The sequence below is a fragment of the Cetorhinus maximus genome, chromosome 20, assembly GCF_964194155.1.
Source record: "Cetorhinus maximus chromosome 20, sCetMax3.hap1.1, whole genome shotgun sequence".
In the NCBI taxonomy this organism is placed as follows: domain Eukaryota; kingdom Metazoa; phylum Chordata; class Chondrichthyes; order Lamniformes; family Cetorhinidae; genus Cetorhinus; species Cetorhinus maximus.
Genome location: NC_135898.1, coordinates 1,742,251 through 1,765,571, shown reverse-complemented (window position 1 = coordinate 1,765,571; position 23,321 = coordinate 1,742,251). Strand labels below are relative to the sequence as shown.

The 23,321-nt window shown below is 47.1% G+C and overlaps 1 protein-coding gene across 1 annotated transcript in view; it reads left to right on the top strand.

Moving 5' to 3' along the window:
- LOC144694785 (uncharacterized) overlaps positions 1–23,321 on the top strand; it is a 99,324-nt gene that overhangs the window by 13,453 nt on the left and 62,550 nt on the right. Inside the window, exons 2-10 of the mRNA XM_078565374.1 lie at positions 7,098–7,166; positions 8,571–8,831; positions 12,129–12,198; positions 13,596–13,708; positions 16,093–16,156; positions 17,351–17,392; positions 18,608–18,701; positions 19,432–19,546; positions 23,139–23,192. Of these exons, the coding sequence (XP_078421500.1) occupies positions 7,155–7,166; positions 8,571–8,831; positions 12,129–12,198; positions 13,596–13,708; positions 16,093–16,156; positions 17,351–17,392; positions 18,608–18,701; positions 19,432–19,546; positions 23,139–23,192 (825 nt within the window). The 5' untranslated portion in view covers positions 7,098–7,154. The remainder of the gene's footprint in view (positions 1–7,097; positions 7,167–8,570; positions 8,832–12,128; positions 12,199–13,595; positions 13,709–16,092; positions 16,157–17,350; positions 17,393–18,607; positions 18,702–19,431; positions 19,547–23,138; positions 23,193–23,321) is intronic.

Sequence of the window (23,321 nt, the reverse complement as noted above, 5' to 3'; positions counted from 1 at the left end):
CAGTGCAATGGAAAAGAATGAGTAATATTGGCCATTTGGAAAATGGCACACAATTCCCGGATCCAAGCAGTGGCTGCTCGAGCTCCTGACTGAAGCTCAGCGAGAAACAGTACACACTACATTAACATGTTGAATGCAGTGTATCAGCCACTGAGTAACTTCACAGGGCCGCCTGTGTTAATCGACTATTTCTTCTGAAATTTGCAGAACTAAACCTGGAATACACAATATTAAACCTGGAATACACTGTATTAAACCTGGAATACACTGTATTAAACCTGGAATACACTGTATTAAACCTGGAATACACAACATTAAACCTGGAATACACTGTATTAAACCTGGAATACACAACATTAAACCTGGAATACACTGTATTAAACCTGGAATACACAATATTAAACCTGGAATACACTGTATTAAACCTGGAATACACAACATTAAACCTGGAATACACTGTATTAAACCTGGAATACACAATATTAAACCTAGAATACACTGTATTAAACCTGGAATACACTGTATTAAACCTGGAATACACTGTATTAAACCTGGAATACACAACATTAAACCTGGAATACACAATATTAAACCTGGAATACACTGTATTAAACCTGGAATACACAATATTAAACCTGGAATACACTGTATTAAACCTGGAATACACTGTATTAAACCTGGAATACACTGTATTAAACCTGGAATACACAACATTAAACCTGGAATACACTGTATTAAACCTGGAATACACAACATTAAACCTGGAATACACTGTATTAAACCTGGAATACACAATATTAAACCTGGAATACACTGTATTAAACCTGGAATACACAACATTAAACCTGGAATACACTGTATTAAACCTGGAATACACTGTATTAAACCTGGAATACACAATATTAAACCTAGAATACACTGTATTAAACCTGGAATACACTGTATTAAACCTGGAATACACAACATTAAACCTGGAATACACAATATTAAACCTGGAATACACTGTATTAAACCTGGAATACACTGTATTAAACCTGGAATACACTGTATTAAACCTGGAATACACAACATTAAACCTGGAATACACTGTATTAAACCTGGAATACACAATATTAAACCTGGAATACACTGTATTAAACCTGGAATACACAACATTAAACCTGGAATACACTGTATTAAACCTGGAATACACTGTATTAAACCTGGAATACACTGTATTAAACCTGGAATACACAATATTAAACCTAGAATACACTGTATTAAACCTGGAATACACTGTATTAAACCTGGAATACACAACATTAAACCTGGAATACACAATATTAAACCTGGAATACACTGTATCAAACCTGGAATACACAATATTAAACCTGGAATACACTGTATTAAACCTGGAATACACTGTATTAAACCTGGAATACACAACATTAAACCTGGAATACACAACATTAAACCTGGAATACACTGTATTAAATCTGGAATACACAACATTAAACCTGGAATACACTGTATTAAACCTGGAATACACTGTATTAAACCTGGAATACACAACATTAAACCTGGAATACACTGTATTAAACCTGGAATACACAACATTAAACCTGGAATACACTGTATTAAACCTGGAATACACTGTATTAAACCTGGAATACACAACATTAAACCTGGAATACACTGTATTAAACCTGGAATACACAACATTAAACCTGGAATACACTGTATTAAACCTGGAATACACTGTATTAAACCTGGAATACACTGCATTAAACCTGGAATACACTGTATTAAACCTGGAATACACTGTATTAAACCTGGAAAACACTGTATTAAACCTGGAATACACTGCATTAAACCTGGAATACACAACATTAAACCTGGAATACACAACATTAAACCTGGAATACACAACATTAAACCTGGAATACACTGTATTAAACCTGGAATACACAACATTAAACCTGGAATACACTGTATTAAACCTGGAATACACTGTATTAAACCTGGAATACACAACATTAAACCTGGAATACACTGTATTAAACCTGGAATACACAACATTAAACCTGGAATACACTACTAAACCTGGAATACACTGTATTAAATCTGGAATACACTGTATTAAACCTGGAATACACTGTATTAAACCTGGAATACACTGTATTAAACCTGGAATACACTGTATTAAACCTGGAATACACTGTATTAAACCTGGAATACACAACATTAAACCTGGAATACACAACATTAAAGCTGAAATACACTGTATTAAACCTGGAATACACAACATTAAACCTGGAATACACTGTATTAAACCTGGAATACACTGTATTAAACCTGGAATACACTGTATTAAACCTGGAATACACAACATTAAACCTGGAATACACAACATTAAACCTGGAATACACTGTATTAAACCTGGAATACACTGTATTAAACCTGGAATACACAACATTAAACCTGGAATACACTGTATTAAACCTGGAATACACTGTGTTAAACCTGGAATACACAACATTAAACCTGGAATACACAACATTAAACCTGGAATACACTGTATTAAACCTGGAATACACAACATTAAACCTGGAATACACAACATTAAACCTGGAATACACTGTATTAAACCTGGAATACACTGTATTAAACCTGGAATACACAACATTAAACCTGGAATACACAACATTAAACCTAGAATAATCCGTAATACACAGAATTAACCCTGTAATATACATTGTTAACCTTGTTACGATCAGTATTACTCCTGAAAAACACAGTGTTAACCCTGTAATACAAAGAACAAAGAAAAGTACAGCACAGGAACAGGCCCTTCGGCCCTCCAAGCCTGCACCGATCATATTGCCCGTCAACTAAAACATTTTGCACTTCCGGGGTCCGTATCCCTCTATTCCCATCCTATTCATGTATTTCTCAAGCTGCCTCTTAAACACCACTATTGTACCTGCTTCCACCACCTCCTCTGGCAGCGAATTCCAGACACTCACTACCCTCTGCGTTAAAAACTTGCCCCGCACATCACCTTTATAGTTTTCTCCTCTCACCTTAAATCTATGTCCCCTAGTAATTGACTCTTCCACCCTGAGAAAAAGCTTCTGACTATCTACTCTGTCCCAGCCACTCATAATTTTGTAAACTTCTATTAAGTCGTCCCTCAATCTCCGTCACTCTAATAATCAGTATTAACCCTGGAATACACAGTATGAACCTTGTAATACACAGTATTCCCCCTGAAAGACGGTATTAACCCTGTGAAATTCAGAGACAACACTGAAATACAGGAAGATATCTGTAATATACTGTATTAAACCTTTAATCAACAGTGGAATACAAAGATTAAGCCAACTGCCCTCTTAACTCTGAATATATAGTCAGTAACCCTGTATTTCAGGGTTAATCAGTCAGTAACCCTGAACAGCCCTATGATATTCTTTGCTTGACCCTGCAATTGACAGTGCGGACTAGTTAATGCTTTCATCTGTCGCTGAACCTTCCCCTTCCTGATAATTTCATTCTTCTGGTCAGTTGACAGTGTAATCCTTTCGTGCTGACCTCAGAATGAGTTGTGTCCCACCCTACAGCTAGGAGACTGGGCCACAGAGTGAAGAATGCTGTGCACCCAGGAGTTGAGGGATGTTAATTAACTGCGTGAGCCCACGGTAAATGGCGGCTGCCCAATAGACCCAGCCAGTTTAATAGAGAGAGAGAGAGAGAGACCGATGTCTAATGAGCAGGAGAACCTCTGTGTTTAACTGACTGATTTGACTGAGGAAAGCACATTTGTATTCCTGTCCGCTTAATCACTTCACGAGCACTTCATAAATAATCAATCCCTTTTGAAGTAAAGTGTGGTCACTGCTGTGATGTAGCCAGGACCAGCAGTGAGATGGACAGCCTGTAGATCTGTGTTTGTCGTTATCCCCTGATCTGCAATCCTTCAGAAGTATGTAACGGCTTGGAAACTCTCACCAACTAAAATGTCATCATTCCCAACATGTGATTTTAAAACAAATAAATGATTCATCTTACCTATTGAATCATCTTGGCATCTTTTCATTCAATTGTTCAAGTCTTTTTCTTTCAAGGCTTCAGCTTCACCCAAAGACCTGGGACTTCACTGGGTATTTTGAACACTCAACAGTTTAGATTTCAGAACAATCACTTGCATTTATATAGCACCTTGACCTTGGAAAATGTATCAAGGAATTTTTTAAAAATTCTACCATGGGATGTGAGCTTCACTGGCTGGGCCCAGCATTTATTGCCCATCCCTAATGGCCCTTGAGAAGGTGGTGGTGAGCTGCCTTCTTGAACTGCTGCAGTCCCTGTGGTGTAGGTACACCCACAGTGCTGTTAGGGAGGGAGTCCCAGGATTTTAACCCAGCGACAGTAAAGGAACGGCCGATATATTTCCAAGTCAGGATGGTTTGTGGCTTGGAGGGGAACTTGCAGATGGTGGTGTTCCCATGCATCTGCTGCCCTTGTCCTTCTTGTAGTAGAGATCGTGGATTTGAAAGTTGCCATTGAAGGAGCCTTGGGGAGTTGCTGCAATGCACCTTCATAGAAACATTAAACAAAACGTGGCACAGAACCACAGATGGAGACATTAGGGTGGATGGCCAATTGGTCAGAGTGTCAGGGAGTTCAGGACAGGCCAGATGGATTGCAGTTTTGTTTTGTACAATGTTAGAGACACTATGACTGGAGGTACAGCTGGCTCCTGGTGGTTTGGTTCAACTAGAAAGAGACCCTGATAAAAGACTATGCTGATCTCCCATGTCTGATAACATGGGTCCATTTTAACACTATTCAGGTTATTGATTTATCATCTGAAGCACTTTATTCATCATCAGTTGCATTGAACAACTCTGTAATTTCCAGCAAGCGACAAATGGATTTTTCAACTTCTCTTTGCAAAGAACTTGCCAAGAGACTAATGACTAAATTGAAGCAGCAACTTAATCCATTACTAATTTCTGTCAGTAATAATTGTGCATTCAGTCAGTCACTAACTCAATAATTACACTGAGTCAGTCATTTAATTATAAAATTCTTTCATTGTTGCAAAGTAATAATAACCTCTAGCTCCTGATTGAGCATATCCCAATCCTTCTAATCATCATGCATCTTAACATCTACGTCAGTTCCTCTCAATGCTAACTCTATTAATTAAGTTCACCACAGGGTTGATGTATTTTTAAATTATTGTAATCTGCAAAGGTCATTGGTCCATTTGGTGGAAAATGTCCCAAAAATGTAGAGCTCACATCTTCATTTAATGCATGTAAAATGTTTTCTGGAAGTTGCATATTCATTTAAGGGGAATTTTTCTCCATTAAAGCTGATAGAACAACTGGATGTTGGAATGGGGAATCTCAGTGATCTTCTTCATCTTTAGAATTGTTAGGCTGCCTCACCAGGTAGGTGTGAAAGCAAAACTAAAGGTTGTTGCTCACTGGGTGTGCCCCTGTCCTGTGCTAACATGCCTGGTGCACAGAGACCCTCATCGAATGGCCCAGCTAACAAGGAGTGCTTGCTTGTGTGATTATCAAATCTGTCTGGTTGCAAGGCATGCTCTATTAGAAACTGCAGAATCCAGTCTCCTTCACTGTATCCTCATCAGTTTGAGAGCAGGCTCAGAAGTAACTTTCTCATTCGTAGTAGTTGATAAACTGACTGAGTGAGAGAGTTGATGTTTACACTCTGATGTGGGTCTCTTTACTATGCTGATGATGATCACCAACTCACCATCAGGGAGATACAGCATTTCTGGTGGGAGAGCCTCAGATCATGTCAAGAGTGTGGAGAGCTGTTGAAACAAATCCTCCAACCAAATTCCCACCCCTCCCAAATAACAGCCCCTGTTTCTTCACCGTGACCGGACAGGGAATTTTTAAGCCTAATGATCATACATAGTCAGTCAGAAGCATCTGCCTTACACTGTGAATCCCAATCGCAGCAGAGATTATCTTGAAGAATGGAGGGTTTGAGATTGTGTGTGTGTGTGTATGAATCACTGTTTGTGTCAGTATGTTTGTGTGCATGTGCGTGTGTGTGTGTGTGTGTATGAATCACTGTTTGTGTCAGTATGTTTGTGTGCATGTGTGTGTCTGTGTGTGTGTATGAATCACTGTTGTGTCAGTATGTTCGTGTGTGTATGAATCACTTTTTAATCAGTATGTTTGTGTGTGTATAAATCACTGTGTCACTATGCTCACGTGTGTGTATGAATCACCATTTGTATCAGTACGTTCGTGTGTGTGTAAGAATCACTTTGTGTCGATGTGCTTGTGTGTGTATGTGTCTCTGTGTCAGTGTGTCAATATGTTTGTGTGTGTGTCAGTATGTTCGTGTGTGCAGATCACTGTGTGTCAGTATGTTCGTGTCCATGTGTCTGTGTGTCAGTGTGTGAATGTGTGTGCGCACACGGATAAACATCAGTGTCTTGGTGTGCTCGCTTTGAACTTATTGAGATGAATTTTGACTGCACTCTGCCGTATTGAATTGGACACTTTTTCTGGATTGAAGGCCATTACTGGAGTGCGGGGTTCATGGTCATGGAGCGGGAGATCCAGAGGTGGCAGATTGTTTTTGAGATTCACTTCTGCTGCTCTGAGGCTTATGAATATATCACATTGCCAACAGTGTGTGTTCAGCCTGGGAACTCCTGGTAAAGTCTTTACATCAGGGCACATTCAGAATGTATACACACAGTGACTGATGTCTATCGGTGTGACACTTAAGCATATGTTTCCACGACACTGAAAGAGGGCATTGAGTTACAGGGGTAACAACACCAGTTGGATTCACAAACACCTTGTTAGTTTGCTGGTTTATATTATGTGAGCTGTAGTGATTGGGATTAAGTAACTGAGCAGAGACTGAGCTGGGCAATGGGACCTTTAGGGCAGTCAGTGTGTCTCTCTGGGTGCTTTAGTTTTTCTGCTGTTAGTTTCCTTTACTGTGTCTGATTTGTCTTTGAGTGTGGTTGGGGAAGAGGGTAAACAAGTTCATGGGCCTGAGACATGTGACTAGCTGTCATGTTCTCACAGTTAACCCTTCAATGTCCCTCTGTACAGATCTGTAAAGGAAGCTGGAGTCTGGAACTGAAGCAAACATTCCCCACAGTTGACAGAATGGAGTCAATGGTAAGTGGATCTCTTGTAACCATGGCCAAAACAGTCATTAACCGGTGTCACTCCACACTGATATAAAGACAATAATTTGTTTTAACCTTCTCCTGAATGTACATTGCCACTTCCAGTCCCAGGCTTGAATGTTGTTGGACTGTGCTGAATACTGTTGTGTTTGCAATTGAATTCTGAACTTTGAGAGTACAGTTGTGTTGGTCACTGACCCCTGTCTCTCAGTACAAGCCTGTCTCTCACTCACTGGGAATGAGCTTTGTCCTTTGACAGTCCAGCAGCTTTCTTCTGTCTCTCTACTTTGTTCTTTCCTCTGATCTTTGCCCTTTTTTCAGTTTGAATTTCCTAATTCTCCATTCGACACTCTTTCTCCTGTCATCACCACTCTGTTGGAATTTGGACTCTCTGTCCTGTCTCCTTTCAGTGCTTCGTACTGTACTCCGATCCCTTCTCATTGCCATCACCCTGTAATAGGCAACCTTGGAAAACACAAGCTTCCAGTTTGCTAACAACATTTGTTCATTTACCTTGTCTTTTAACCACGTGACTGACCCAACACAGCCCTGAACCCATTCCCTGGGATCTCTTGGTAAAGCATGCTGCCTGTCCATCTAAGCCTCTCCCATACTCCTCGAGGAACAGACAAGAGGAGGCCATTCAGCCCCTTCAGCCTGTTGCATAGGAAGAGGAGGGGGCCATTCAACACTGGTTGCAAGTATTATGGGATGTTTGATCACATGCTCTGCCACCTCCAACCAGCCATATGTTTTCACCTAGTTACTCAACATCTCCGATCATTTGTATGAAGTTAATTTATGTCAAAGAAAATGAAGAAAGTAAATTTTTTTAAATCCTTCCTGATTTGACTCTTGCATTACTCACACCAGGGTCCTGTAAAAAATAAGACTTGCCTTTCACAGCCTCACCTTAAACTAAAGCACTTGAAACCAATTAAATAATTTCTGAAGTGCATTCATTTTTGTATTGTAGGACATGCAACAGCGAATTTCAGCAGAAAGATTGCACAAGCAACAAAAGCCAAATCGCCTGTTTTTAAGTGATGTTATTTAGGGGATAAATAATGCCTGAGACACGGTGAAGTACTCACCTGCTCTTCTTTTACATCTACATGATAGGCAGCCAGGGCCTCAGTTTAATGACCCAGCAAAAAGATGGCACCTCTGACAGTGCAGCACTCCCTCAGTACTGCCTGAGAGCATTGGCTTGTATTATGGGCTGAGTAATTTTTAATTCCTGGTCCTCCAGGACAATGACAGATAGCAACACTCATGAGCCTCCTCCAAGGTCAGCAGCTTTGACCACAAGTCTCTCCCATGGGTTGTGGTGCAGGAGGTGCTCCAGACTCTTGTCAACACTCATCCTATCTACGATCCTTGTTTCCCTCAGGATGGTCCCATATACCAGCCCAAAATCTTCCTGGTTTCCAAGCACACAAGCGTCCAGCTGGCAGAGCAACCGAGCGGGACATTCCAGAAGAGGACTCCGAGACCACTGGAAGATGTCATAACTCCCCCGTCCGACTCCTTCAGTCCTCCCACATTGAGAGACTTCATCCCTTCTCACCTTCAGAATCATCTGACCACTGAGCTCCACTCAACTCCAGAAACCGCCATCAACGGTTGGAATGAACCATTGGAGCCTGTGACGGTAATGAATTCGGGCTGCAGTACCTGTGCCAACAGGCTTGTCCCTGTATGACACTGGCTTACTGTATCTAGCAGCAAAGTTAGAGCTCAGGAATAAAAGGGACAGCAGTGACATGGATATAAAATTGGCTGAGTGACAGGAAACAGGGAGTATTGGCTCATGGATGTTTTTTTGACTGGAGAAAGGCTTATAGTGGAGCTGCTCAGGGGTCAGTATAAGGACCCCTGCTCTTCCTGACATATGTTCATTCACCTCGACCTTGGTGTACAGGGCACAAGTTCAGAATTTGTGGCTGATACAAAACTTGGAAGTATTGTACAGTGAGGAGAATAGTGTAGATGGAGAACATCAAAAGGACCTAGACAGTTTGGGTGGACCAGTGGCAGGCAAAATTTAATGCAGAGAAGTGTGAAGTGATTCATTTTGGTAGGTAAAACACAGAAAGACAATATAAAATAAAGAGTACAACTCTAAATGGGGTGCTGGAGTAGAAGGGTCTGCGTGTATGTGTGCATAAATTATTAAAGGTGGCAGGCCAGGTTGAGAGCATGGTTGATAAGACATGTGGCATCCTGGGCTTTGTGAATAGGGGCACAGAGTACAAAACCAAGGAAGAAGTGATGTTTAACTTGTGTAAAACACTGGTTCAGCCTCAACTGGAGGATTGAGTCCCAGTCTGGGAACCACACTTCAGGAAGGATGTGAAGGCATTAGAGAGATTCACAAGAATAGTCCCAAGGATGAGGAACTTAAGTCATGGAGATAGATTGGAGAAACTCGGAATGGTTCTCCTTGGAGAAGAGAAGGTTGAAAGGAGATTTGGAGAGGTATGGGAAATCATGAAGGGTCTGGACAAAGTGGGTAGGGAGAAAGTTCCCATTGTTGGGAGGATCGGGAACCAGATAGCACAGGTTTAAGGTGACTGGCAAAAGAAGCAATGGAGACATGAGGAAAACCTTTTTTACATAGTGAGTGGTTAGGATCTGGAATGCACTGCCTGAGAGTGTGGTGGAGGCAGGGTCAACCAAGGCATTCAAGAGGGAATTAGATTATGATCAGAAAAGGAAAGATGTGCAGGGCTATGGAGAGAAAGCAAGGCAGTGGCATGAGGTGAATTGCTCCAGTAGAGGGCCAGCACAAACATGATGGACTGAATGGCCTCCTTCTGTGCTCTAACCACCTGTGATTCTATGTTGGGCACAGTTCTGTTGCTGTCGTACACTGGAGTACAGTATTTGTGAATACAGGGCCTTTACTGTGAGCTGTACCTCACTATATGAAGGTGTGATTCTGTCTTTGCTTCCACCGTGCTGGTTAGTAAATCTGGAGATGTGCTTTGGGAGGTGTGAACCAGGGGTCTCTGTTTTTCAATTGTTAGTACTTCACATAATCTGGCTCACATTCTCTCTTTTTATTCTTTTGCTTTTCTTGCTGCTGCCTGCATATCATTCCCTCTCTCCCTTTATGTACCTGTCCTTCCCTCTCTCCCTTTATGTACCTGTCCTTCCCTCTCTCCCTTTATGTACCTGTCCTTCCCTCTCTCCCTTTATGTACCTCTCCTTCCCTCTCTCCCTCTGTGTACCTCTCCTTCCCTCTCTCCCTTTGTGTACCTGTCCTTCCCTCTCTCCCTTTATGTACCTGTCCTTCCCTCTCTCCCTTTATGTACCTGTCCTTCCCTCTCTCCCTTTATGTACCTGTCCTTCCCTCTCTCCCTTTATGTACCTGTCCTTCCCTCTCTCCCTTTATGTACCTGTCCTTCCCTCTCTCCCTTTATGTACCTCTCCTTCCCTCTCTCCCTCTGTGTACCTCTCCTTCCCTCTCTCCCTTTGTGTACCTGTCCTTCCCTCTCTCCCTTTATGTACCTGTCCTTCCCTCCTCCCTTTATGTACCTGTCCTTCCCTCTCTCCCTTTATGTACCTGTCCTTCCCTCTCTCCCTTTGTTCTGTCTCTCCTATCTCTCAATCTTGCTCTCTCACGATATGTCTTTCGGTATCCACTCTCCCTCTGCTTTTCATCTGTTTCTGCACATTACACGTTCTCTCTCTCTCTCTGTTCTCTCTCTCTCTCTTTTCCCCCTCTTTCCCTCATCTCCTTCCCCACCCCTATCTGCCCTCTATTTGATGGATCTGTCCATCCCTCTCCCCTTTCTCTCTCTCTCCTGTCGCTCCCCTCATCCCTGCCCCTCTCTCTCTGCCCTCTCCTCTCTTTGCCTTCTTTTCACTCCTTCTATCTTTCTCCCTTCCTCCCTCTCTCTCCCTCTCCCTACCTCCCTCTCTCTCTCTCCCTTTCTCTCCCCTCTCTCCCTCTCCACCCTCTCTCTCTTCCTTCTCTTTTTCACTCCCCACTCTCTCTTCCTTCCTCATTCTCTCTCCCTTCACCTTTCCCTCCCTTCCATTCTTTCTCTCTCCCTTGCTCTCCCTCTCTCTCTCTTTCTCTCTCTCTCTCTCTCCCTCTCTCTCCCCCCTCTCTCCACCTATCTCCCCCCTCTCGCCCCTCTTTCTCCCTCACCCCTCTCTCTCTCCCTCACCCCTCTCTCTCTCCCACTTGCTCTCTCTCCCCCAACTCTTTCTCTCCCTTCCTCCCTCCCTCTCCCATCCTCCCTCTCTCTCCCTTCCTCCCTCTCTCTCTCTCCCTTCATCATTCCCCCTTCCTCTCTCACACTCACTTTCTTTGCCTCTCTCCCAGCCTCCCTCTCTCCTTCTCCCTTCCTCCATCTATCTCTCCCCTTGCTATTGTGTTCTCCCTTCATCTCTCTCCCTCCATTCATCTCTCTATCTCTCTCTCTTTGTCTCTCTCCCTTCATCTCCCTCTTGACATTCCTTCCCCCCTCTCCCTCTCTCCCTCCATCTCCCTTCCTCCCTCCCTCCGTCTCCCTTCCTCTCTCCCTTCCACTCTTGCTCCCCCTTCCTCTCTCTCCCTCCCTCTCTCTCTGTCCCCCTCTCTGCCTCTTCCTTGCCCCTCTCTCCTCTCTCTCCCCTTCTCGCATTCTCCCCTTCTCACATTCTCACCCTCTATCACTCTCTCCTTTCCCTATTTCTCCTTCCCCCTCTCTCCTTGCCCCTCTCTCCTTCCCCCTCTCTCTCCTTCCCCCTCTCTCACCTTCCCCCTGTCTCTCCCTTCCTCTCTCTCCCTTCCTCTCTGACCCCTCTCTCTCTCTGCCCTCCTCACTTCCCTCTTTCTCTCCCCACATCTTGCGCTCTCCCGCCTCTCTCTTCCTTCCCACTCTCTCCCCCTCCCTCTACCCACTCTCGCGCTCTCCCTCTCCTTTCTCTCTCCTCTCCCCCCCTATTCCCTCAGGTCCCCCTGATCAATGGAATTAAAAGACACTCTGGATGTCCAGATGCAGCACTCACCCATCATCCCAGGGGTAAGTCATCATTTACACATCAAACTCCGAACAAAGTGTGTAAGGGGAGAGAAATAATACAGTGTCAGCGCACAAAACAGGGCTATCTAATTGCACCTAACACTTCAGATGAAAAGGCACCTTTACTCTGCCCCCATACTATACCTGCCCTGAGAGTGTTTGATGGGGTCAGTTTAGAGGGAGCTTTACTCTGTATCTAACCCTGTGCTGTACCTGTCCTGGAGTGTTTGATGGGGACAGTGTAGAGGGAGCTTTACTCTGTATCTAACCCCGTGCTGTACCTGTCCTGGGAGTGTTTGGTGGGGACAGTGTAGAGGGAGCTTTACTCTGTATCTAACCCCGTGCTGTACCTGTCCTGGGAGTGTTTGATGGGGACAGTGTAGAGAGAGCTTTACTCTGTATCTAACCCCGTGCTGTACCTGTCCTGGGAGTGTTTGATGGGGACAGTGTAGAGGGAGCTTTACTCTGTATCTAACCCCGTGCTGTACCTGTCCTGGGAGTGTTTGATGGGACAGTGTAGAGGGAGCTTTACTCTGTATCTAACCCCGTGCTGTACCTGTCCTTGGAGTGTTTGATGGGGACAGTGTAGAGGGAGCTTTACTCTGTATCTAACCCCGTGCTGTACCTGTCCTGGGAGTGTTTGATGGGGACAGTGTAGAGGGAGCTTTACTCTGTATCTAACCCCGTGCTGTACCTGTCCTGGGAGTGTTTGATGGGGACAGTGTAGAGGGAGCTTTACACTGTATCTAACCCCGTGCTGTACCTGCCCTGGGAATGTTTGATGGGGACGGTGTGGAGGGAGCTTTACTCTGTATCTAACCCCGTGCTGTACCTGTCCTGGGAGTGTTTGATGGGGACGGTGTAGAGGGAGCTTTACTCTGTATCTAACCCCGTGCTGTACCTGTCCTGGGAGTGTTTGATGGGGACAGTGTAGAGGGAGCTTTACTCTGTATCTAACCCCGTGCTGTACCTGTCCTGGGAGTGTTTGATGGGGACGGTGTGGAGGGAGCTTTACTCTGTATCTAACCCCGTGCTGTACCTGTCCTGGGAGTGTTTGATGGGGACGGTGTAGAGGGAGCTTTACTCTGTATCTAACCCCGTGCTGTACCTGTCCTGGGAGTGTTTGATGGGGACGGTGTAGAGGGAGCTTTACTCTGTATCTAACCCTGTGCTGTACCTGTCCTGGGAGTGTTTGATGGGGACAGTGTAGAGGGAGCTTTACTCTGTATCTAACCCCATGCTGTACCTGTCCTGGGAGTGTTTGATGGGGACGGTGTAGAGGGAGCTTTACTCTGTATCTAACCCCGTGCTGTACCTGCCCTGGGAATGTTTGATGGGGACAGTGTAGAAGGAGCATTACTCTGTTTATGAACAGTTTGTCCCAAACTCTATTGCAGTGGATACTGGAACAGCTCAGGATGAAAGTAGAGCGCGACAGGAAAAGGTCTGGATAAAGTACGATGGTGTGGGTCCGATGGATGAAGTGGGAATGCCCATAGCGTCCAGGCCGGTAAGTGAAGATACTGAGCAGAATGTTACTGACTCACTGTGACTCTGTATTTCATGAAGGTACAGTCAGCAGGACAAACACAAGGTACTTTACAGGACTCAGAACAAAACCATCCACTTGAAACACTGAACACAGACTCTGAAATACTGCCTGATCCCAATCCCCCAGACTCGGGTTTACTGCCTGTTCCCAATCCCCCCAGACTCGGGATTACTGCCTGTTCCCAATCCCCCAGACTCGGGATTACTGCCTGTTCCCAATCCCCCAGACTCGGGATTACTGCCTGTTCCCAATCCCCCCAGACCCGGGATTACTGCCTGTTCCCAATCCCCCCAGACTCGGGATTACTGCCTGTTCCCAATCCCCCAGACTCGGGATTACTGCCTGATCCCAATCCCCCAGACTCTAGGATACTCCCTGATCCCAAATCCAGACACTGAAATACTGCCTGTTCCCAATGCCCCAGACTCGGGATTACTGCCTGTTCCCAATCCCCCAGACTCAGGATTACTGCCTGTTCCCAATCCCCCAGACTCGGGATTACTGCCTGTTCCCAATTCCCCAGCCTCGGGATTACTGCCTGTTCCCAATCCCCCAGACTCGGGATTACTGCCTGTTCCAAATCCCCCAGACTCGGGATTACTGCCTGATCCCAATTCCAGACACTGAAATACTGCCTGTTCCCAATCCCCCAGACTCTGTATTATTGCCTGTTCCCAATCCCCCAGACTCTAGAATACTGCCTGTTCCCAATCAACCAGACTCGGGATTACTGCCTGTTCCCAGTCCCTCAGACTCGGGATTACTGCCTGTTCCCAATCCCCCAGACTCGGGATTACTGCCTGTTCCCAGTCCCTCAGACTCGGGATTACTGCCTGTTCCCAATCCCCCAGACTCGGGATTACTGCCTGTTCCCAATCAACCAGACTCGGGATTACTGCCTGTTCCCAGTCCCTCAGACTCGGGATTACTGCCTGTTCCCAATCCCCCAGACTCGGGATTACTGCCTGTTCCCAATCCCCCAGTCTCTGTATTACTGCCTGTTCCCAATCCCCCAGACTCGGGATTACTGCCTGTTCCCAATTCCCCAGACTCGGGATTACTGCCTGCTCCCAATCCCCCAGACTCGGGATTACTGCCTGTTCCCAATCCCCCAGATTTGGGATTACTGCCTGTTCCCAATCCCCCAGACTCGGGATTACTGCCTGTTCCCAATCCCTCAGACTCGGGATTACTGCCTGTTCCCAATCCCCCAGACTCTGTATTACTGCCTGTTCCCAAACCCCCAGATTTGGGATTACTGCCTGTTCCCAATCCCCCAGACTTGGGATTACTGCCTGTTCCCAATACCCCAGACTCGGGATTACTGCCTGTTCCCAATCCCCCAGACTCGGGATTACTGCCTGTTCCCAATCCCCCAGACTCGGGATTACTGCCTGTTCCCAATCCCCCAGACTCGGGATTACTGCCTGTTCCCAATCCCCCAGATTCTAGAATACTGCCTGACCCCAATTCCCCAGATTCTAGAATACTGCCTGACCCCAAATCCAGACACTGAAACACTGCCTGTTCCCAATCCCCCAGACTCTAGAATACTGCCTGTTCCCAATCCCCCATACTCTAGAATCCTGCCTGTTCCCAATCCCCCAGACTCGGGATTACTGCCTGTTCCCAATCCCCCAGACTCGGGATTACTGCCTGTTCCCAATACCCCAGACTCGGGATTACTGCCTGTTCCCAATCCCCCAGACTCGGGAGTACTGCCTGTTCCCAATCCCCCCGACTCGGGATTACTGCCTGTTCCCAACCCCCCAGCCTCGGGATTACTGCCTGTTCCCAATCCCCCAGACTCGGGATTACTGCCTGTTCCCAATCCCCCCAGACTCTGTATTATTGCCTGTTCCCAATCCCGGGATTTGAATTCCTGCCTATTCCCAAATCTCTTGTCGGGGAGATGTCCCTGTTGAGATACCACCTGTACAGGGAGACTCAATGGAAATGCTCAGTGCATGAAGCTATCTCCCAAAATATATGTCAAAACCTTTGTGCAAAGCAACCCCAGAACCGTTTGATATCAGCAATGGACTTGAATTTGAATAAGATTTTGCGTGACATTCCTTTCGTAGCTATGAGCAGTGAACCTTATCAGCAATCCTGAGTGAAAGGTGAATGTATTTTGGCACATTTTTGTTCCCACTTCAGATATTGTGAGTAAAGGTTCCTGTTCTGTTTTCCAGAAATGGCAAAGATGCAGAGGTTGTGCTAGACCCTGACTCATGTCGTCAGAGTCTGCATGCTTGCTGAAGCTGTCTCTTTCTCTCTCTGTCTCTCTCTCTCTCTCTCTCTCTCACTCACTCGCCTGACTCTTCCTGTGTTTTGAGCAGAGTGTGAACAAGCCAAGGGATTGGTACAAGAGAATGTTTCAACAGATTCACAGTAGACCCACAGGTAACTGCTCGTCATTGCTCTCAGGGCCCCGTAGAGCGTGGGTGGACGAGAAGGGAGGAGAGGGCAATGGGACGGAGGAAGCAGGGTCAAATAGGGGAGAAGGATGAGGGAAAAGAGAGGAGGTGGGAGGGTGAAAGGGGGTTGGCGAGAGGAGGTGGAGGAGACAGTCACGGCGGGAGGCTGAGGTCTAAAAGTAGAAAGAAAGACTGGCATTTATACAACACCCTTCCCAATCATAACATCCTGAACGCTTCACAGCCAATTTGCACTCAGCAAGCTCCCACAAATAGACATGAAAAATACCCGATCATCTTTGTTCATGGGCCAGGGATAAATATTGAGCAGGAGACTGGACAAAATTCCCCTGTTTAGTAGTGCCATGGGCTCCTTACGTCACCCGAGAGGGCAGATGGGCCTCAACTTAACTTCTCATTCAAAGATGGCACCCCCGACGGAGCCAGCACCCCATCACTGAGACTGGGGGTGTTGGCTGAGGTTCTGTGTTCAACTGTTTGCATTGGCGTTTGGATCCACAAGCCTTTGACTCAGAGTTGAGGATGCAACCCACTGATAGTGTTACAGCTGATAGTGTCATCTGGGAATATTAAAATCATGAAACAGCTGAACTTCGACCCTGGGCTTTGTTGATTGTCTTATTAAAGAGAATCCTTCTTGAGGAATATTGAGGGACAAAAGCTTTCCCTGAGGGAGGGGATTCCAGGGGTGGGAACTGTTGAGCGAGTGGATTCCAGGGGGAGGGGGTTCTGAGGGAGTATATTACTGTGGGACAAGATTCCTGGAGGTGTGGATTCCCTGGGTGGGGGGGGGGTGGGGGGGGAGTGATTCTGGGGAGGAGATTCCAGGCGGAGGGGGGTTCCTGAGGGAATAGATTACTGTGGGACAGGATTCCTGATGGAATGGATTTTGGGGTAAAGGGATTCCTGGGCAATGAGATTCCTGAGGGGGGGGGATTTCTGAGGGAGGGGATTACTGTGGGAGGAGATTCCTGGAGCTGTGGATTCCCTGGCGGGGAGGGGATTGCAGGGGATGAGATTCGAGAGAGGTTGGAGGGGCATTGCATGCCCTGAGGATGTGAAAGGGGCTATATAAATCAAAGTTGTTTCTGAGTTGAATTGCTATTTTGCTGATTTCACAATAAAATGTCCGATTGTCTTGATTAATGTTTTATTCCAGGTTATGAATTTGGCACCTATGATGGCACAGACCAATCAGACAGTAAGTTTCCTGATACATTGCACTTTAAAACTTGCCAACCTCATTCCAGTGTTGAGGAATGAAATTGATTGATTCGTTGAGGGGAAGTGGAATAAAGATGGGTAAATGAGGTTGAGGCACAGATCAATTGATTGACTGATTGACTGTCAGAACAGGCTTGAAGGGCTGAATGGCCTCCTCCTGTGGCTGTGCAACAGGCTTGAGAATCTGAACAGCCTCCTCCCCTTCCTATGCCCCTACCCATTGTATTTGGTGAAAGTTTTTTTGTGGATTTTAGCTCAGGGTTGTCATGTTTAGTTTTATTTGTTCTGGGGATGTGGATGTGACTTGCAAACTCAGCATTTATCACATAACACATATGATAAAAGAGATTTAAGACAGGCCAGGGAGAAGGGTCGTTTTTTTATACAGAGAGTTGTGAGCCTGTGGAATTCACCCCCAGAGTTTGTGATTGGAGCAGATACCAGGGCAATATTTAAGAACAGGTTAGATAAGCACCTGAAGGAAAGGAGGATTAAGGAATATGGGAACAAGATGGGTTCAGTATAAACACCAGCACGGAGTGGATGGGATGAATATTGTTGTTTTGTGACCCTTGTGAGGGACAACTGTTCCATGGTGCATTCTCCATGGCAACGACTTGACCAATCAGAGTCGACTTGCCAACCAATCAGTGCCCTTTTCTCAGGTAGTATAAATTGTTGTTCCCTTTGAAATGTATTATTCTTGTAACTTTGTCCTGATGATTGCAAAACAAAAAGCTTCAACTATTCAGCAATGTCAATATTTGCCAATGACGCAGGGACCTGCAGTGTTGTAGGCGGTGTGGATAGAAGTTTGACATGACAAAGAGATATAGATAGATTAAGTGAATGGGCCACACTGCGCCAACTCTATAAATGTGTGAGGTCATCCACTTGGACCTAAAAAAGCATCAAACAGGATATTTTATGAAAGGGAAAAAGCTCAAAACAGTGGAGGTCCAGGCACGTAGATTATTGAAATGTCATGATAGGCACAGTAAATGATGGAAAAGGTGATTGGAATGCTGGCCTTTACCTCAGCAGGCCCAGAATACAAGGCCTGAGAAGTCACGCTTCAGCGAAGCAAAGCCCTGGGTAGATAACGTGCGGAATACTGGGAGCAGTTCTGGGCATGATTCCCTGTGGAACGAGGTATTGGCCTTGATCCTTATTTCAGCCTTTTCTCTTTCAGGCGAGTCCCTCTCAAGTGACCTGCCTCATGGTTTGACAGAAGTGGAGGTCCCAGAATCTGATACTCTGCAGCCAGATTTCACCCTGAGCCACTGGTAAGCAATGATGGTGAAGTTTGATATCACTGGAGATTCAGAACAGGAAGGGTTAATTTCTCCTCCCTTTACCAAACACAAATTCCTTTTAAATGACAGCCACTGTCATTCTGTCTGTTGTGTTGTCGAATGAACATTACTGAAGAGGCCAGACATAACGGGGTGGGGAGTTTACTCCAGATGAAATTAGATTGAGGGTTAAACTCCAGACATAACTCAGGCCATTCTGCCTGAGTGCTCCTTTTCTCAGTAGCAATCCTTCAACAGCACAATGCTCAAACCAGGGATGAGACATACAGACCCTGTAGCTAATGGAGACTGTGGCACTTCCCCTATGCCATTCCCTCCTTGGCCTTCTCCCCTCTCCCTTTTCCTCCCATCCCGCCTCAATCACACAAAGGGGTTGAATGGCCTCCCCTCGATCCTGTGTTCACGCCCACAGAAAGAGGAGGCATAGAGGCCGAGGTCCCTTTCAGGATCCATGCTGGACAAGCTGTTAGAATACAGAGAGCTGCTAGAAGATGTTGCTTTCTTTGCTGTGAGTGAGCGATGAAATAGTGTGTGTGGAATGTGAGCGATGTGTTTGTCTTCAGTCCAGCCACAGACTGGAGTCTCAACATGTTGTGGGATGTGGAGTTTCACCAAGAAACACTCAGAGTCAGCTCTGCTCAGCTCTCATCCCCCTGAGCAACCAGAAGATTTCATCTGGCATTTCCTTTCTGGACTGCAGGAAGGAGCTGGAACTCAGAGGGGAGCAGAGTGAAGGCCACAGGCTGCAGGCTCAGCACAGGAGCATCTTCAACTATGAGCCACAGGATTGCACAGCCCAGGAGCCTGAGCAACAGGTCAGTTCCGTCTCTCTGTGCTTCACTGATGCGATTTCTCACTTCAATCTCTGCCGATCCCTCTCTCGATCCATTTCTCTCTGTATCCGTCTCTCTCTCTCTCTATATATATATATATATATCTCTTTCCCTCTGTCCTCTCTATCCCACACTGTATCCGTCTCTCTCTCTCTCCCTCTCTCTCTATATATTCCCTCTGTCCTCTCTATCCCACACTGTATCCGTCTCTCTCTCCCTATATATATATATATCTCTTTCCCTCTGTCCTCTCTATCCCACACTGTATACGTCTCTCTCTCTCTCCCTCTCTCTCTGTATCCAATTTCCCTTCTCCCCCTTTCTCTCCCTATCTCTTTATCCGCCCCTCTCTCTATTCCACACTATCCCTCTCTCATTCACTATTTATCCCTCTTTCGGTCTCTCGTATACCTATCCCTCTATCCCTCCCTCTCTCTTTCTCTCCCAGTCTTAATCTTTCCCTCTCCCTATTCTTCTCTATCTCCCTCTCTCTATCTTCCCCAATCTCTCCCCCCATCAAATCTCCCCACCTGTATCTCTCCCCCTTCTATGTCCCCCCACTCCCATCGTCCCCACCCCGCCCCGGTCTGTCCCCCGCAACTGTCACCCCATCACTGTCAGCACCCCAACCACCTCCCACCGTCTCTCCCCCATCCCACCCCTTGCTGCCCCCCCCACCCCGTCTCCATGCTTTACCTTCCCCCACCTCCCCTTTGTTTCTCCCCCAGCTCTGCCCCACCCCCATCTCCCCCCTTTGCCTCCCCCTCCCCCCACCCCCGCTCTGCCTACCTCGCTTTGTCTACCCCCTCCCCGCCTCCCTGCTCTCTGTTCCCCCAGCACTGTCCCAACCCCCCCATCTCTCCCCTGCTGTCTCACCCCCACTGTATTCGTGCTTTGCTCTCACCCTATCCCCCCCATCTCTCTCCAACCCCCCCCCACTCTCTTCATCCCCCTCTGTCTCTCTCCCAATCCCCCTCTCTGTCTCTACGTCACCCTCTCTCTCTCTCTCCATCCTCCTCTCTCTCCATCCCTCTCTTTCTCCCTCCATCCCCAAACTCTCTCCATCTCCCTCTCTCTCTCCATCCCTCTTTTTTTCTCCCCATCCCTCTCTCTCCCCATCCCTCCTTCTCTCCATCCCTCTCTTTCCATCCCTCTCTCTCATCCCTCTCTTCCCATCCCTCTCTCCCACTCTCTCCGTCCCTCTCTCTCTCTCCATCCCTCTCTCTCTCCATCCCTCCCTCTCTCTCCATCCCTCTCTCTCTCCGTCCCTCTCCCTCTTTCTCCATCCCTCTCTCTCTCCGCCCCTCTCCCACTCTCTCCGTCCCTCTCTGTCTCTCCATCCCTCTCTCTCTCCATCCCTCCCTCACTCTCCGTCCCTCCCTCTCCGTCCCTCTCCCTCTCTCTCCGTCCCTCTCTCTCTCCGTCCCTCTCTCTCTCTCCGTCCCTCTCTCTCTCTCTCCGTCCCTCTCTCTCTCTCTCTCCATCGCTCTCTCTCTCTCTACTCTCTGTCCCTTTCTCTCTCCTTCCCTCTCTCTCTCTCCGTCCCTCTCTCTCTGTCCCTCTCTCTCTCTCTGTCCCTCTCTCTCTCTGTCCCTCTCTCTCTCTGTCCCTCTCTCTCTCTCTGTCCCTCTCTCTCCGTCCCTTCCTCGCTCTCCTTCCCTCCCTCTCTCTCCATCCCTCCCTCTCTCTCCGTCCCTCTCTCTCTCCGTCCCCCTCTCTCTCTCTCTCCGTCCCCCTCTCTCTCTCTCTCCGTCCCCCTCTCTCTCCATCCCGCTCTCTCTCCATCCCTCTCTCTCTCCATCCCACTCTCTCTCCATCCCTCTCTCTCTCCATCCTTCTCTCTCTCCATCCTTGTCTCTCTCTCTCTCCATCCCTGTCTCTCTCTCTCTCCATCCCTGTCTCTCTCTCTCTCCATCCCTCTTTCCCTCTCTCTCCATCCTGCTCTCTCTCCATCTCGCTCTCTCTCCATCTCGCTCTCTCTCCATCCCTCTCTCTCCATCCCTCTCTCTCTATCCCTCACTCTCTCTCTCCATCCTTCTCTCTCTCTCCATCCCTGTCTCTCCCTCTCTCTCCATCCCTCTTTCCCTCTCTCTCCACCCCTCTCTCTCTCCATCCCTCTCTTTTTCACCATCCCTCCCTCTCTCTCCATCCCTCTTTCTGTCTCCATCCCTCTCTCTATCCATCGCCTCTTTTTCTCTCCATTCATCTCTTTCTCTCTCCATCCCCCCTCTCTCTCCATCCCCCCGCTCTCTCCATCCCCCCACTCTCTCCATCCCCCCTCTCTCTCCATCCCCCCTCTCTCTCCATCCCCCCTCTCTCTCCATCCCCCCTCTCTCTCCATCCCCCCTCTCTCTCCATCCCCCCTCTCTCTCCATCCCCCCTCTCTCCATCCCCCCACTCTCTCCATCCCCCCACTCTCTCCATCCCCCTCTCTCTCCATCCCCCTCTCTCTCCATCCCCCTCTCTCTCCATCCCCCTCTCTCTCCATCCCTTACTCTCTCCATCCCTTACTCTCTCCATCCCTTACTCTCTCCATCCCTTACTCTCTCCATCCCTTACTCTCTCCATCCCTTACTCTCTCCATCCCTTACTCTCTCCATCCCTTACTCTCTCCATCCCTTACTCTCTCCATCCCTTACTCTCTCCATCCCTTTCTCTCTCCATCCCTTACTCTCTCCATCCCTTTCTCTCTCTTTCCCTCTTTCTCTCCATCCCTCTCTCTCTCCATCCCTCTCTTTCTGTCCCCATCCCTCTCTCTCTCTCTCCATCCTTCTCTCTCTATCCCTCTCTTTTGCTCTCTCACTCTGTGAGCTGGTCTCTCGTTGTTGAGAATCGGTCCTCTATCTCGCGAGAGGGAGACATGTCAGTGTGTCCAGTTGTGACCCCGCGCTCCCTCTCTCTCTGCAGTCAGTCAGTCTGAGCTTGTGAAACCAGGAGGCTGTAGGATTTTCTCAATACAAGCTCACCTTCTGCTCTGAGCCAGCTTATGTCAGATTGAACAAACAAAAAATACTTCACCCATCCTGAACAGGTCTGGCTACTGGAAACATCTGATTGACCAGAGGCCAATAAGAAGCCAAGGATCTGCAGAGCTTTGCAAACTGTAACACCAAACCTTCCAGCTGGTTACTGAGTGAGAGATACAGTCAGTAACACAGGCGGATGGGGGAAGAGGGGGATAACTGAGTGACAGTGTGAGGGAGCTGGATTAACATCAGTAGAGATACAGTCAGTAACACAGGGCGCTGGGGGGAGAGGGGTTACTGAGTGACAGTGTGAGAGAGCTGGATTAGCATCAGTAGAGATACAGTCAGTAACACAGGGTGCTGGGGGAGAGGGGTTACTGAGTGACAGTGTGAGGGAGCTGGATTAACATCAGTAGAGATACAGTCAGTAACACAGGGCGCTGGGGAGAGAGGGGTTGCTGAGTGACAGTGTGAGGGAGCTGGATTAACATCAGTAGAGATACAGTCAGTAACACAGGGCGCTGGGGGAAGAAGGGGTCAGTCAGTAGCTGCTCTTTGTCGGTCTCCTGTTGCCTTCACTAATGTTATCCATTTTCCCAATTATTTAGGCTGAGTCTTCAATTCTGAGCTCTTCGACCAGGAGACTCTCAAACTCATTTGAGGTAAGGGACTGTGTTGAATATTTTGTCTGCGTTCACCCCTACCCGCAGCTCCAGCCTCAATCTGACTTTCAAATCGGATGAGTGGACTATGGGCCTTGTTTGTCTCAGGGCTCATCCAGAGACAGTGAA